The sequence below is a fragment of the Podarcis erhardii genome, assembly GCF_964252035.2.
Source record: "Podarcis erhardii genome assembly, chromosome: 5".
NCBI classification, from domain to species: domain Eukaryota; kingdom Metazoa; phylum Chordata; class Lepidosauria; order Squamata; family Lacertidae; genus Podarcis; species Podarcis erhardii.
Genome location: NC_138509.1, coordinates 24099313 through 24113533, shown reverse-complemented (window position 1 = coordinate 24113533; position 14221 = coordinate 24099313). Strand labels below are relative to the sequence as shown.

At 47.5% G+C, this 14221-nt stretch overlaps 1 protein-coding gene across 6 annotated transcripts in view; it reads right to left on the bottom strand.

Moving 5' to 3' along the window:
• The window catches only part of GRID1 (glutamate ionotropic receptor delta type subunit 1), a 737412-nt gene extending 724763 nt beyond the window's left edge, over positions 1–12649 (bottom strand). For all 6 annotated transcript variants that reach the window (XM_081861132.1, XM_081861134.1, XM_081861135.1 and 3 more), the window contains exons 1-2: positions 12098–12649; positions 8432–8587 (exon numbers count right to left, since the gene is read on the bottom strand). In XM_081861132.1, the coding sequence (XP_081717258.1) occupies positions 8432–8587; positions 12098–12176 (235 nt within the window). In that variant the 5' untranslated portion in view covers positions 12177–12649. The remainder of the gene's footprint in view (positions 1–8431; positions 8588–12097) is intronic.
• Between the last annotated feature and the right edge of the window lie 1572 nt (positions 12650–14221).

The window sequence follows — 14221 nt, the reverse complement described above, 5'->3', positions numbered from 1 at the left end:
CTGAGCTTTCACAGTTGACTCCAAGTATGTTTCATTTCCTATCGGAGAAAAACTGCATCAAAACTAGCCAGCCCCACAGCAAAGTTGAGACAAAGAAGGGGTTGGCCGTTGACTGCAGTGGGGCAACATGCCAGGGCTATATGAAAATGCAATACTTTATGGATGATCCTCAGGTTACACTCACTGCTTTGGAGGTCCCAAGACTCAGTGCACCACCACTGTTTCCCTGAAACAAGGAATTTCAACCTCAGAGAAAATATTACGGCAAAGCAAAGAAGGCAAGAATGTCCCTGATTTCTCAGTGTGCGAGGCAGCCGCCTGCTTCATCTATGCTTATTGCAGGTTTCATCTCTACTTTAGCAGGGGGAAAGGCAATTGAGAGTGCTAACATGCTGACCTTTGCAGGAAAAAAATAATTAGAGTGCTCAAGCACACAATTGCAATGCCAGAACTTAAAATGAGCATATGGACATTGCAAAAGAGGGGGAAAGCACACACACTTAATCATGTCAAATTACCTTAGTTTGACATATAGCAGGGTGATACAGACCATTTTCAGGGAAGCACATGGCCAGAACTTTGCAACAGTGAACACTTCCCTGCTGGGCATCAGTGTTGCCACAGGCTCACTGGGAGCAAAGGAACACTGCTGTGTCCAACCTTCTGCATTTCTTGTGTACACATTTGCATAAGTACACACTTCAAGAAACTGTTAAGTCAAGCATTACCTCAACAAAGATGGTTGGGAGTGCTGGGTTGTCTCCAAATGTACCCTTCCACAAGTGAAACTACTCTTTCGCAAGTAGAAAGCCCTAACTTAGTACAAGTTCTTTACAGCTACAAAAGAAGGAGGGGAAATGGGAGAGCTGCTTTGTATAAGTTCATACCCTCCATCATTTCTCCAATGACAATAGGGATATCCCATTCCATAATGATAATTTTGCTATTTATGCATCACACCCAGCCACTCTGGGCAGCTTCCAACATATATAAAAACATAACAAAACATTAAACATAAAAAAACCCTTCCCTATAAAGAATTGCCTTCTGACAGCTCGGGAGTTGGATAATTCCATACCCTGCAACATTTCTCCAAAGAAAATAGGGACACCCTGAGGAAAAGTGGGACATTCCGGGATCAAATCAGAAACTGGGACCGCTTCTCTAAATCAGGGATGTCCCTGGAAAATACAGACGCTTGGAGGGTCTGTAAGTTGTCACACAATCTCTTGCACACATCTAGAGATGCTTGTTTGTTTTCTGTTAAAGGTGTGCAAAGCTTTTCACCAGCTCTTGCACAGCACTTTGCAGAATAGAACCCACCAGCAGAGAAACACTACATTAAAAAAATTTACTTATTATTAGTATTAGTATTCACAAAACTCCAGAGTAGGTGAAGACTCAGAGTGTAAGCTTCAGATGTCAAGGAAATAAACAGCTACCTGACTTTTAGAAGGCATCAGAAGGCAGCCTTGTTTAGGGAAGTTTTCAATGTTTGATATTTTATCGCTTTTTTATTCTGTTGGGAGCTGCCCAGAGTGGCTGAGGAAATAATAAATTTATTATTATTATTATTATTATTATTATTAGGAACAGGCTTTGGCCAACACACACTTAATGAAAAGTCCCACTGAATTCAATAGGATTTCCTTCTGAGCTATTCTGCATTATTTCTAGCTCGTCTCAATGTAGGCCAAAGAAGGAGTGTCAAATCAAGCAGCTCATAAGCATAAAAGCACATGCAGAACGAGACGATAGTGTCGCAGATGTCTTCCCGGTGGTAGTCTTAAACAAGTCTGGGTTTGGTCTCGGAAGGCACCAGGAGGTAAGCATTATGCGTTTTCATCCCACTGAGCACCAACATTTAATGGCAGCAGACTGGTTAGCAAATTGTGCAGGAACACTGTCAGGACTCTAGGAATATGGAAAAGATCCCCCTACTTTCCACTGTGTCTGGCACGTGCTTAGCAAGCATTGAAAGAACAGATTAAAACTCAGTAATGCATGCAACCGTATGTTCCTTCTAGAGAGCCGGGTTTGGTTTCTGCAAGTTCACATATGTACGCTACCTCCCAATGAATCAGCATGAAATCGGTTGTCAAGAAAGCAGCTGAAGATGCCAGAATACAAGGGAACAAATGAAGCCCCCATAGCAGCCTCCCAATCTATATTTACTGGGGTGTAAGTCCATTAAACACAATGTAATTATGGTGCTGGAGGAGACTCTTGAGAGTCCCATGAACTGCAAGAAGATCAAACCTATCCATTCTGAAGGAAATCAGCCCTGAGTGCTCACTGGAAGGACAGATCCTGAAGCTGAGGCTCCAATACTTTGGCCACCTCATGAGAAGAGAAGACTCCCTGGAAAAGACCCTGATGTTGGGAAAGAATCAGGGCACAAGGAGAAGGGGATGACAGATGACAAGTTGGTTGGACTGTGTTCTTGAAGCTACTAACATGAGTTCGACCAAACTGTGGGAGGCAGTGGAAGACAGGAGTGCCTGGCATGCTCTGGTCCATGGGGTCACGAAGAGTCAGATATGACTAAACAACAACAACAAAGTCCCATTGAACACAATGTAATTGCACAAGTGTCATGGTAAGGCTCGGAAGACCACTGTGCCCAGACCTAGTGCTCGTCCTAGAATCCTCTGCAATATATACAGGAGTCCCATGGCAAGCAAGCAGGAAAAGCATTCCTTGAAGGTGGAAAGTTTGAAAACTGCTGCTATAGACTTGCAAATCAAGATTCCAAGTTAGGCTGGGAGCATTCCCAAGGGAGTGATCACATGCAGTGCCTAGAAGTGTGAAGCTGTTTGCATAGCCTTGATGCCACATATCAGTGTAATTCACACATGCCTGCATATCAGTTAATTACTGAATAGCTCACAGATAAATGAACCAACTCCACTGAAAAAGTGTTGTAATTGAGTCAATGTGACATGCTATGAAGAGTCTCTCTCTCTAGTGTTTTGATCTGTGATGGATCATTCACAGATCCACATCATTAGATCCTAAGCCATCAAATGATGAAAGTGCATGTATGAAACAGCTCATAGTTGTCACTTTAATTTGTGTTGTTTTGAGTACTTGCCAAGATTGGTTATCTCCTTGCACACTATAATCCTTGCGGCATTTTTTTGTCGTCTTTAAAAATCAAATCTATGTTCACAATAATCTAAAGTCATATAAAGTACTGATGCCACAAATAATAAATAACCAGCTATTCTCATATGTCTCCTTTCCATATCTTCCCTTTAACTCATATATAAATTAGCTAACTTGTACATGACGGTGTAGTCAAATAACCTCTTTAATAGAAATTTCTTTATCCTCTAATTCTTTTAACATTTGCTGTTCCCATAAACAGATGAGTTCTGTCTCATTATGATTTTCCAAAATTTGTATGCTATGGAGAGGTGTCAGCGGTTCCCCCTGTTGATGCGCTGAGCATCCCTGGTTGTCCCTCAGCAGCCCGGGGCCAGACTGGTTGGTTGGCTTCAGGAGCTGCTCGCTGCTGTGGCACCCACCATTTTGCCTCACCAGAAGTCCCCATATGATGTGTCTTGTGTCACTGAACCAATCACGCAACATTCATTCCCTACTGATAAATCTACAACACTTAAAATATAAATCCAGGGACATTAAATGAAATCTGGGGACATTCCAGGGACAGATTTTGTACGGGGACACATATGTAAATCTGGGGACCGTCCCTGGGAAACGGCGACATCTGGTAACCATAGGCTATGCTCATGACTATATATACTGTAAAGGAGCATCAACCATGGCTAGACAGCATCCATTCAGGCAACACACAGATTAGACTATGCTGAATACCTACTCGAAGGTGATTGTTGGCACAAATCACCATAGGAACAGACCATAAATACTTCTGCAGCTACGCTAATGTTTGCTATATAGCGCTGCTCACGAAAGCACGGATCATCAAAACAAAACATTTTACACCTTAGGGCCTTAGTGCAGCTGCCGTAGCACCGTCCTCGCAGAGCAGGTCAGTTGATTTGTTTCATCTTTTCTTTCATTTTGACAGCTCTTAGCAAAGTTGCATGGAAAACAAGCAGAGCATCTTGGAAAAAAACCAACAGCACTAAGATAACAAACGGTAAGAGTGACAGCAGAATGCGGTCCAAAACGATACTACAGAGCAATGGTATGGCTCCTGGCTCATCCATGCATCATTCTGTCAGCACACTGTATAACAGCAAAGAAAAGAAAATTAAAACGATGGGGGGAGAAAGAGAATCGTCTGTCTAACACCAACAAGAAGCCTGGAAATCAAGATAGGGCTACCACTATCATCTTCACTCACCCATCGTGTCAAAGTTCTGACACCCCTTGAGTGAACAGCTGATCACTCCCCAGGAGAGAGAAGCACATATTAACTCCTCCAAAAGAGGTAGTTCTTAAGTAGAATTGTAACATTTATCCAGCATCCCATCTGCCCTCCAGCTTATCAGCTTCTGCTTAGGGAGAGATTCTAATTTTAGAGGCCTACTGCCCATGAGTGGACAGTTTAAAACAACACCTATCAGGGTCTTGCAGAAAATTTTGCAATGCCTAATGAGCTGTACCAAAACAGATTAAAATATGACTAGACTCTTTCCTGGACTCTCCAGAGTATGCCTCATACATTGGCTTTGTCATAGCTTCTTCATCCGATATAGCACTGAAACACCACAAATTTTATATACATATATCTGTGTCTGGATGCACGCCACGCAAAGGAAGAAAATACAAGTCTCCTGTGCTCCAAATGCTTCCGTTCTCTGCTTGGGTGTCATATTTTAAATCCCAAATGCAATCAAACCAGGGAAGGAGATGCTGTAAGGTTGTGCGAGGAGACACTGTTTAAAATGCTATTTCAGCTATCCAACTGCTGTTACTTCCATGAATATGAATCAGCTGCAAAATAGGCCACTGATCCTTTGTAGCTTTATGAAGATCTGATTGTACGCTAAAACTTTTGACAATAATCAACTCCCCTATTCTCTGCTAGTTTCAAGTGCAAGATAATGCAATAGGAAGCACACACACACACAATTCAGATGTTGCATCGCTTGCTGCCGCTGCTGCACTGTCATACATTAAGGCAGCAATGATATAAAGCAGGGATGCAGAATCTGCAGCCCTCCATGTTGTCAGCAGGGTCATGCAAGGTTGTTGGAACTACAGTCCCCATCATCCCTGACCATTGGCCATGGTGGCAGGTTTTGATGGGGGTTTGAGTCCAACAACACCTGGGAGGCTCACAGGTTCCCGATCTCTGCAAGAAACACTTACTTGGGAATAAGTCCCATTGAACACAGCATGACTTACTTCCAAGTAAACTTGCACAGGATTGTGCTGTGCAAGCCCAGTACAGTAACTGGCTCTTGAACCTTCCTTGAGCCTTGCCATCTTGCTATGGGCAAAAACTGATGTCAATACTAAAATAAAACGTTGACTTCCCCAGTAACTTGGCATCTCATGGAAAGCGAAAGCCTGCCCCAAGTAGAAAATCGTCAGAAACACCCAAGAGAGCACAAAGCACTAGTAAAAAGAGCAATTTAAATATAATATGCTATAATAAGTGCAAGTAACCGAGGTGAGTTTTGATGGGAACGATCCAGAAAAAAACTCATCAGAATGTGCTGAGCCAACAAGAACCCATACAAGCATGCATGAATTTTGACAAGGGGGGGGGTGGAATAACTATTTCCAATGCATGGTAAGAAAGGCTTAATGATTCATCGTTCAGGGGAGGGGGAAGAACAGTAATATTGCTAAGACATATAAATAGCTTTCCTTTTCTGGAGAACTGCTACGGAGCTACACAGCTGCTGAAGTAACGCATCCGGTAACCAGTCTCAGCTTCTTTACCAAACTCCCCCCACATAACATTCCTAATCTGAGACAGGATCTAGAATGTTTTCTTCTGTGATTTGAACTCATTTACCTGCCCAGCTACTGTCTTAACCTTATGAACTTGAGGATAGTTTGCAGGCTGTCATTTAAGTTGGCCTATCTGAACCATCTTTAAGTCTGTATGGAATTATTGGCTGCATGGCAAGAACACAAAAATAAAATGCATTTGTACATAATATAGGTTGGCAATTTGCCTGCCTCCATCATCTAGGCTGACCAGTTGATCAGAACAAAAGCCTGGAGAGATTCGGGTTATCACATGTTTTCCACGCTGCTTTATTTGTAGCTACAACAGAAAGATGCTGCGACAGTTGCACATTTCAAGTAACTAAGCCTGATCTCACAGGTCAGGCTCAAGAAAAATCTAGATGCAGTGTGCTTTTCTCCCTGCATTTACATCCCCTCTCTTTCTAAAACGCCCATTCATTCATTCCTTCCATGCAAGTCAGTCTCCTTTCAAAATAAAACCCTTCAGAAAACACCACACTAGGTGATAATTCCTACATGCGACTCCTGATCACGTACAATGTATCCTATTTATTGCCGTAAAAAGCACATCCGGGATGGGTAGGACACAAGAGTCCTGAAACAGCTCTTCTTTGTGCTTATCCAATTAATATTTCCCTTTGGGTCTCCTGTCCCCTTGCCAACAGGATGGTAGATTGACAGGTGCCACAAAACAAGACCAGGGTAGAAGGAAATGTTCAGATCACAAAGCTGCTGTTTAGTTGCCCTCCTCCCACCTCCCTGTCCCTGTCCCTGTTCTTTCTTTTTTAAATAGCTTTGGCAGCAGTTCAGAACATGTTTTGTTCACGGCACCTATCCTCGGTTCCCTGCTGCAGGGATAGACTCTCCATAGGCCAAGGCTAAACAGAAAAGTAGAGATACTGCAAAACACGGAAAAAATAACCACACCATAACACTTTCTCACATCATCTGGAATACAGTATTTAAAAGGGTGAGGGTAGCAAGAAACAGCAAAGAATCTCACAAACACCTTGATGGTTAACAAACTGATTAGGGACTTTGCTTGCAGAAGCCACGGGCCATTTCATCCACACAGCATCAAACCCATCACCCTGCAAAACACTTCATGCTGCTCCCATTTCCTACACCTTTGATTCCAGCATTTCTCTCCCTCTAAGCTACCAATCCTGCCCTTCCTTCTTCAAAAGACATAGAACCAATCCTTTGCAACCAGGAAAACGATTTGTGCATGGCAGATCATATGCATGTTTACTCACACAGGCAAGTCTCACTTTGTATAATGGAGTGAATAGGGTTATAATGTTTTTTTATCATTGTTATTCTTAAAGGTGGAGAAGTTGCAGTCCTGCCTAGAGACTGCTAGACCACAACTCCTTTCATCCCTGGCCATTGGCTATGCTGGCCAGGACTGATGGGAGTTGGAGTCCAGCCACATCTGGAAAGCCACAGCTGTGCCACATCTGCCTTAAAGGCAGCAAGTTCCTTTTGGAGGACCTTGGAAGTCTCCAGTTACCGGCACAAATTAATCCACCTGTTGCCCTGCAAAAGCTCTTTCCACAGGCAATATATCAATATCTAAAGGTGTTCCTCTTTCATCCATACGGGAATATTTCATGTTCCTCGATCCTTTTCTCCACTTTAAGAAACCGCCCTCCCTTCATCCACTTCCATTCCTCTTTAAGGCTGTAAACCACAGCACACTAGAAACCCACCAGGATTATAGGTTTCCAAGGATCTGGCTTGCAGGCCTTTCCAATACGCCTGTGTGTATACACACACTCACAACCACACAGCCGCACACAGAGAGCCTCGGATTTCTTTAGGCAGCTAGCGCGTCTGCGCCCGACAGCGCTGCACTGATGTATCCTTTCACTTTGTTTCAGGGCTTCCAAACCAGCGACCAACTCCTCCAGCCAGCGCTTCAAGCAAGGCCAGAGGATGCTCGCCTCTCCAAGGCGCCCAGAACACCTCCTGCAGCTTTCATTCGCTCCCCGCTTGCTTTTTTCCTTGGCAAACAGCGCCAACCTTTGGCCGAAAGGAAAGTTTTCAGCCAGGCCGCGCAGCAAAGAAACCGCACGCACGCACACACAACCTCGGCGGGCAAACAACGTCCGCTTTGTGCCACAGGCCCTGCCAGGCAGCTGCCTGCTCCCTTCCCCCCTCCTAACCCCGGGTGGGGGTCGAAGCCCCTCCCAGAGACAGAGAGAGAAGGGGGGCCGGCGCGTGGGAACCGCAGGCTTGGCTAGGCAAAGCGCCCTCCATGAATCCCGCGCGCAAAAGGAGAGATCGGCGAGAAAGGCAAAAGCTCTCCGGGCATAGCAACAGCTAAAGGCAAGGCGGGGCAAGAGATCGACAACTGCCCAGATCTCCTCCTGCTGCCCCCGCCGTCTATAGCGCCTCTAGGGAGAGAGCAACCCAGCCTGAGTGGATCTCTCGCGCCCTCTCGAAGTTCCAGGGGCGCATTGGAGGCCAACGCGTCGCGAGCCCCTCTTCTCTCCTTCGAGGTCGCCCTTACCTTCCTGGACGGCGTGGAAGGGGTTGTTGGCTTCTATGAGTTTGATCGTGTACGTGATTTTCTCGCTCTGCAAGATGTCATCGTTGAGGCTCAAGTCCGCCACCGCCTGCTTGAAGATCTCGTCGTCCTTGGCCGAGTTGCCTTCAAATATGGCACCTGTTGGGGGTGGAGGACAAATAAACCATCATCCCCATTACCAGCATATGGGAAGGAAAGGCCGTGCCAGTGGCGTGAAGGTGAACCCAGAAAGGCTTTCTACTCCGAAGGCTACTTTATCCACGCTCGTCCCTCAACTTTCCATGCACATATACTTCCAAACCTCCTGAACCGCGGGGGGATTTAAGCCTACTCAAAAGGGGTCGTGCCCACTGACTGCTTCTTGACGGAGCCACACACCCCGAACTGGCCTTTTTTTCTCCTGCAACAAGTGCGCAAGCCTGTCCCAGATTCACACAGCTACAGATGCGGGGTGGGGAAGGGTCAGGAGCATCAGTTTTGCGCGCAGAAGGTGCCCGGTTCAATCCCCGGCCTCTCCAGGCAGAGCTGCGGGAGTCGGCTGCCTGAAGATCAGGAGAGTTGCTGCCCGTCCGTGTGGACAACACTGGCTTAGGTGGACCACTGGCCTGCAACGATAAAAAGCAGGTTTTTGTGTTCACCCTGAACTAGCATGCATTGAAAGGGGAGGAAGCCGCTCGCTCGTAGCCCTGCTGTTACAACAGGAGAGCTAAAGAGGAACTCGCGGAACTGAGCTCTGGAAGTTTGCTCAGCTGAGCTCCACTCAATAAAAATGACAAGGCCGGACCATCCTAGCTGCTGTCCTGGACTTGCCTTGAAGGAGGGGTGTGTGGGGCAGAGGACATGCCCGAGGCCTTCCTGGAAGTGTTTCTGCGGGCCAGGCCACGGCTTCGCAGGAGAGCTTCCCGCTCCCTTGTGCCTTATATTCACCAAGGGCAAGTCCTCTGTGACACCACGGGCAGCTAAAGAGTCCTTATTCCCAAGGCAGAGAGGAGCGCCTGCGATGGGAACCTTCTCCTCTTCCCTTGCTCAGGGGTTGTGGGGATCAATGAGATTTTTCCCGGTTATAAAGCCCTGTGGCAGAGGGCAACCACATTTCTTGTTCGTTTGCTTGCAAATATATTATGTTCTGCTTTTTCGAGAGCCAAGGCTGCATGGCTGCGGTGCCCAGGGGACTGCCCAACCGGGCGCTGACCAGACCCAGACCTGCTCAGCTTCAGCCAGTGGGCGAGCTCGGGAGCCTGCAGACTGTACAGTCCAATTTATAAGCAGCGTGAGCTTGGGGTTCCACCCAGCTCTTGGGATTTTAGCCTGTGTTGATTTATATAGATGTAGACACGCGGGGTGGGGGAGGCAGAGGAAAGGCTTCCTAAAAGTTTTATCCGCAAAAAGGTAGGACAACACAACACCTACGCGTCAGCCTCTGGAATGGGTGCCCCCCTTCTGTTCTTAGGGCTGCCCGTCACTTCCTTCCTGCGCATCGCCCCATATTAACGGAGATCTGAGCTTTGTGTTCAGTAACCTGAAAGCTTTTAATTTCAGAGCCTTGGTTATGCAGCTAGCAGGAAAACATCTGGCGATAAGCCTTACATAATATACCCCTGCTTTGAGCGTGAAGAGAGAGGAGAGAGGTAAATATATAGTGGTGGGGTGTTTTTTTACTCTGTTATGTATTTTGTTTTTTTGAAAAACAAATAGCCTAAGCATATTATTCTGCTCATCCTCACACGCCACCCACCTCCACGTTCCGCCTCTCTAACTTATTATTCACGTCTCTCCTGCGCCTTTAAATGCCAACCAGATGCTCACACCGTGCGCAAAATTCCAAAGCGAAGTTCAGCTTCGCTCTTCAACCTGGAGAAGCCATCATCCTTGCTCGCAGCCTCCTCTTCCCGCCCGCCACTTGAGCGAGAGGCAGGTGGCTGAGAGACTAAGGGGGCAGGGCTGAGATCTGACTAGAACAGAATCCTTCATCCACAGGTACAGGGTGATTTGGGGGGTACTTTATCTGCAGGTGCCTAGCTTTGTGCGCCCCTCTGAAATCCGACGTCAAGAGTCGCCCATCCTGAGCCGGTTCCTTCACGCAGCTGAAGTTTAGCCGCTTTCTCTTCGGGGTTGGGGTGATGGGGGAGAACTCTAAAGTCTTTCCAAACCTAGCTGTAGCACAGCAGACTCCCTCCTCCCCTCCCCAATCGATCTTTTTTAAGGGATCCGCAATGCTGTTTGGCCTGCTCTCGCCAGCCTCCTGCTTAAGGCACCGGGAGAGGAGCACGCGGGGTAGTAGAGAAGGACGAGTTTGCCATCAGCCACCACCGAGCGGACCCGAAAGCATTTCCCAGCCCTCTTTCTCCCTCCAGCCTGACCACATGCCTTTCCTTCTCCTCCCCCACCCTCTCTTCTCCTTTTTCTCTCCTCTCCCCGCCTTCGAGGAGGAGACCTTTCCTCTGATTTGATTAAAAAAAATAAAAAAATCTCTACGAACTTTTAAAAAAGATGTCATCATCTGTTGGAGCCTCTTGCTTGGGTTTTTCTCCAGCCTTTTCCATCGCATTGCCTCTCACTAGGGAGCTTTCCCGTGCCTCCCTTCACCAGGACCCCTGGGAATCAAAAGCTCCCCAGCTCCCTTCTCTCTCTCTCTCTCTCTCTCTCTCTCTCTCTCTCTCTCTCTCTCATACACACACTCATTTCCTTCTTCCTGCTGATCCCTGCAGAGTCTGGCAGTTGCTTTTATTTAATTTCAAGGAAGAAAGTCTGCCAGTGGCAAGTCCCGTCCCCCCCCCCCTTTTTTTGGCACGAGCCACCGTTCTCCTTCAAAGTTCCTTTTAGGGAACCCCGGATCTCCCGTCTCCCTTTCCGGCTTCCTCTTCTCCCGATCCAACCTTTGAGACCCCCACCGCACCCCACCCCCAACCACGGTGCTCAGTAATCCACCAATGAAATCTCATCCAGTCCAATGACAGACAGACAGAGCACCCACACTACGTTCCTTTGGCACCTGCAATCTCTCCCCCACCCCCGGCAAAAACACACCAGCTAACTTGAAAGTGGCAGTTGTGTGCCTCCCACAGTCCGGGCTTGGGAGAACCACACCTGCCCGGGAAAAAGGAAAGTCCCTCTCCAAAGTTTTCCCTATGGGGAGCTTTTCAGGTGGGGGTTGGTGGTGTGTGCGACCACCTCCTCCTTTTCCTCTTCCTCCTCGGAAGTGGAGAGTAATATAGGCGCAAACAGGTCCAAAGCCACAGAAAGGAAAGCAACTGCAAGCGCAAACCTCCGCCTCCGGAGATTTAGAGAGAGAATTCAGCTTTCACCATGGACAGTCTTATTTCGCCCCTAACTTTGCAGTGAGGTGCATTCAGAGGGCTTTTATTTGCGGTGGCGTGGAAGGGAGAGCGAGCGAGCGAGAGCTCTCGCCATCCTCTCTCTTTCCGTCGCTAGAGTTCAACTCGCTTTCTCCATCTTCCCTCCTGAATCAGAATTATTATTGCGCCTTAATGAGACCCGATCCTCCTTTCACTCTTATGGTAATTGCTTATGTGCCACTCTTACCCTGCAGCCTGCATATATATCTACACACACATATACACACGACGCGCGGACAGGGACACACACACACACACACACACACACACACACACCAGCTATATCCCTTACCAATGTGGATGATGGAGTCCGCTCGCACCGTAACGCATTGAAATATCCAAGGGAAAAACCAAAGCATCAGTACTTCCATTTCAGACCCCTCGTACAGCACATCAGCCCGGATTGGGGGCGAAAAGCCACCGAGATGGGGAGAGGGAAGGAGGTGGAGAGCAAGGAAAGAGAGAGGAAAGATGCCCAGATTTTTGGGGGGGGGGCGGAATAAAAAAAATCCCAACCTCCCCAAAACCTAAGTAATTTCCAAGCTTGAGGTTTGAAAGTCGGAAAGCGCAAGGCGGAAAAAAAAAACCCAAAGGGGGAAAAAAGCACAACCCCCAAAAAGCCACCAGCAACGATGGAGCCACAGCAAAAAAGAAAGAAGGAGGAACGAGGTTGAGGTTTTTAAAAATGTATGTCGAGAGATAGATCCCAGCTTGGTAGGAGGCGACAAGCGACAGCAGCAGTAGAGCAAGCAGCCAGCCTTAGACTTCAGCAATAGCTCTTGAGCACTCCGTGGGTGAGTGTGTGTGCGCGTGCGTGTGTGAGAGAGAGAGAGACAGAGAGAGAGTGTGTGTGTGTCTCCGTGTGCGTGTGTGTGCGCGCGCGCGCGTCTCCGGGCCCCAGCAAACAGCAAACTGCGGAGGCACCCCCCCTCCTCTAACTCGATCTCCCCCCCCCCCCCCGCATCAAACCGAGGACCCACGTGATTGCAGAGCCTCACTACTGAATATAGTCTGGGCGAAAAGGCAACAGAGAAGAGATGGAGAAGCAGCTCCTATGGGGGGGCGGCGAAGTGTGCGCGCGTGTGTGTGTGTGTGCAGCAGGAGCAGCAACCACGCACGCAGCAGCAGGAGGAAGCAACCGAGAAAGGAGAGTTGAGTTTGGATCAAGGATTTGCAAATGCTTCTCTCTCTCTCTCTCTCTCTCTCTCTCTCTCTTAAGGGGATATGGGGAAAAGATGTGTGGAAATCTGCTTTCTCAGAACGGGGAGGGAAGCCCATCTCCACAGGAAGGCGCAGAGTGGTGCCAGTTTTGCGCACGGGGAGGGGGATATTTTTTTGAACATGTTGAAGAGGAGAAGCCTGAGCGCAACTCTCGAGAAATAGCCAGGAAGCGTGACCCCGGGGTCGCAGGTGGGAAAAGTGGGGAGAGGAGGGGAGGATGGAAGGCTTCCCAGCATCCTGAGACGACAAGCAGCGACCCTCCGGGAGAGCGGCTCGTGCGCAGGCGAGCAGCTCAGGTTCTTTGCGCTGGACCTCGGGCTTGTTTGTAAGAACTCCGAGGGATGAGTGGACACCGAAGAGGGACCCGGAGGGATCGCAGATATACATCTTAACTCTCTTCCCATGGAGGGTTGGAAGGGGGAAAGAGGGAGGAGGGGCAAGCGAAAGGGGGCGCTGCCATCTAGGATTATGGAACCGAGGTGCCTTTCTCAGAAGATGATGACCCGGGAGATCCTATTTACTCCCACCCACCTTTCGCGAGGGTGAAAGGGCTGCCGAAAAGTTTAAAAAGGAAGCAAAGGAGTAGAAAAGCCTTCTGTCGAAGTTATCCATCCATTCAACATCTGGGCTCTTTGCTTAATAGGAGGACCAGATGTTGTGTCTTCATCACTCATATGATAGTAGTGCTAATGATTATCACAAACTCTATGTATTTGAATTCATATTATTCTGGGCTCCCTATTTTGACAGTTTCATTCAGGTCAGTACCTTGCCACTTGACTGCAGCCCTTGTTTAGATAGATAGATAGAAAGAAAGAAAGAAAGATAGATAGATAGATAGATAGATAGATAGATAGTGTGTGTGTGTGTGTGTACACATACATACAAGAAAATATGGGGCTGTTAAATTCAGAATCCAGCTCAAACTCTTCTGCTATACCCCCCCCTTTTTTTGCTTTCTGATTTTAGATCCTAAATATGTGTTGCTTTTAATGGAAAAGAAATATTTAACTCCCGTGCTGGGAGAAAGTGGTGCGTGAAAGGTTGCTTGTGTGCTGCTGTTGTTGTAGGGTAGGTTTTTTTAAAAAAATGTATAATGAAAATAAAAGCCTTCAATGAAATCTTGTGCCTAAATTGGACATGCTTAGGCTCAGAAGACTGATTCATCCCTTTAAAACAAACGCATCTGTGATTG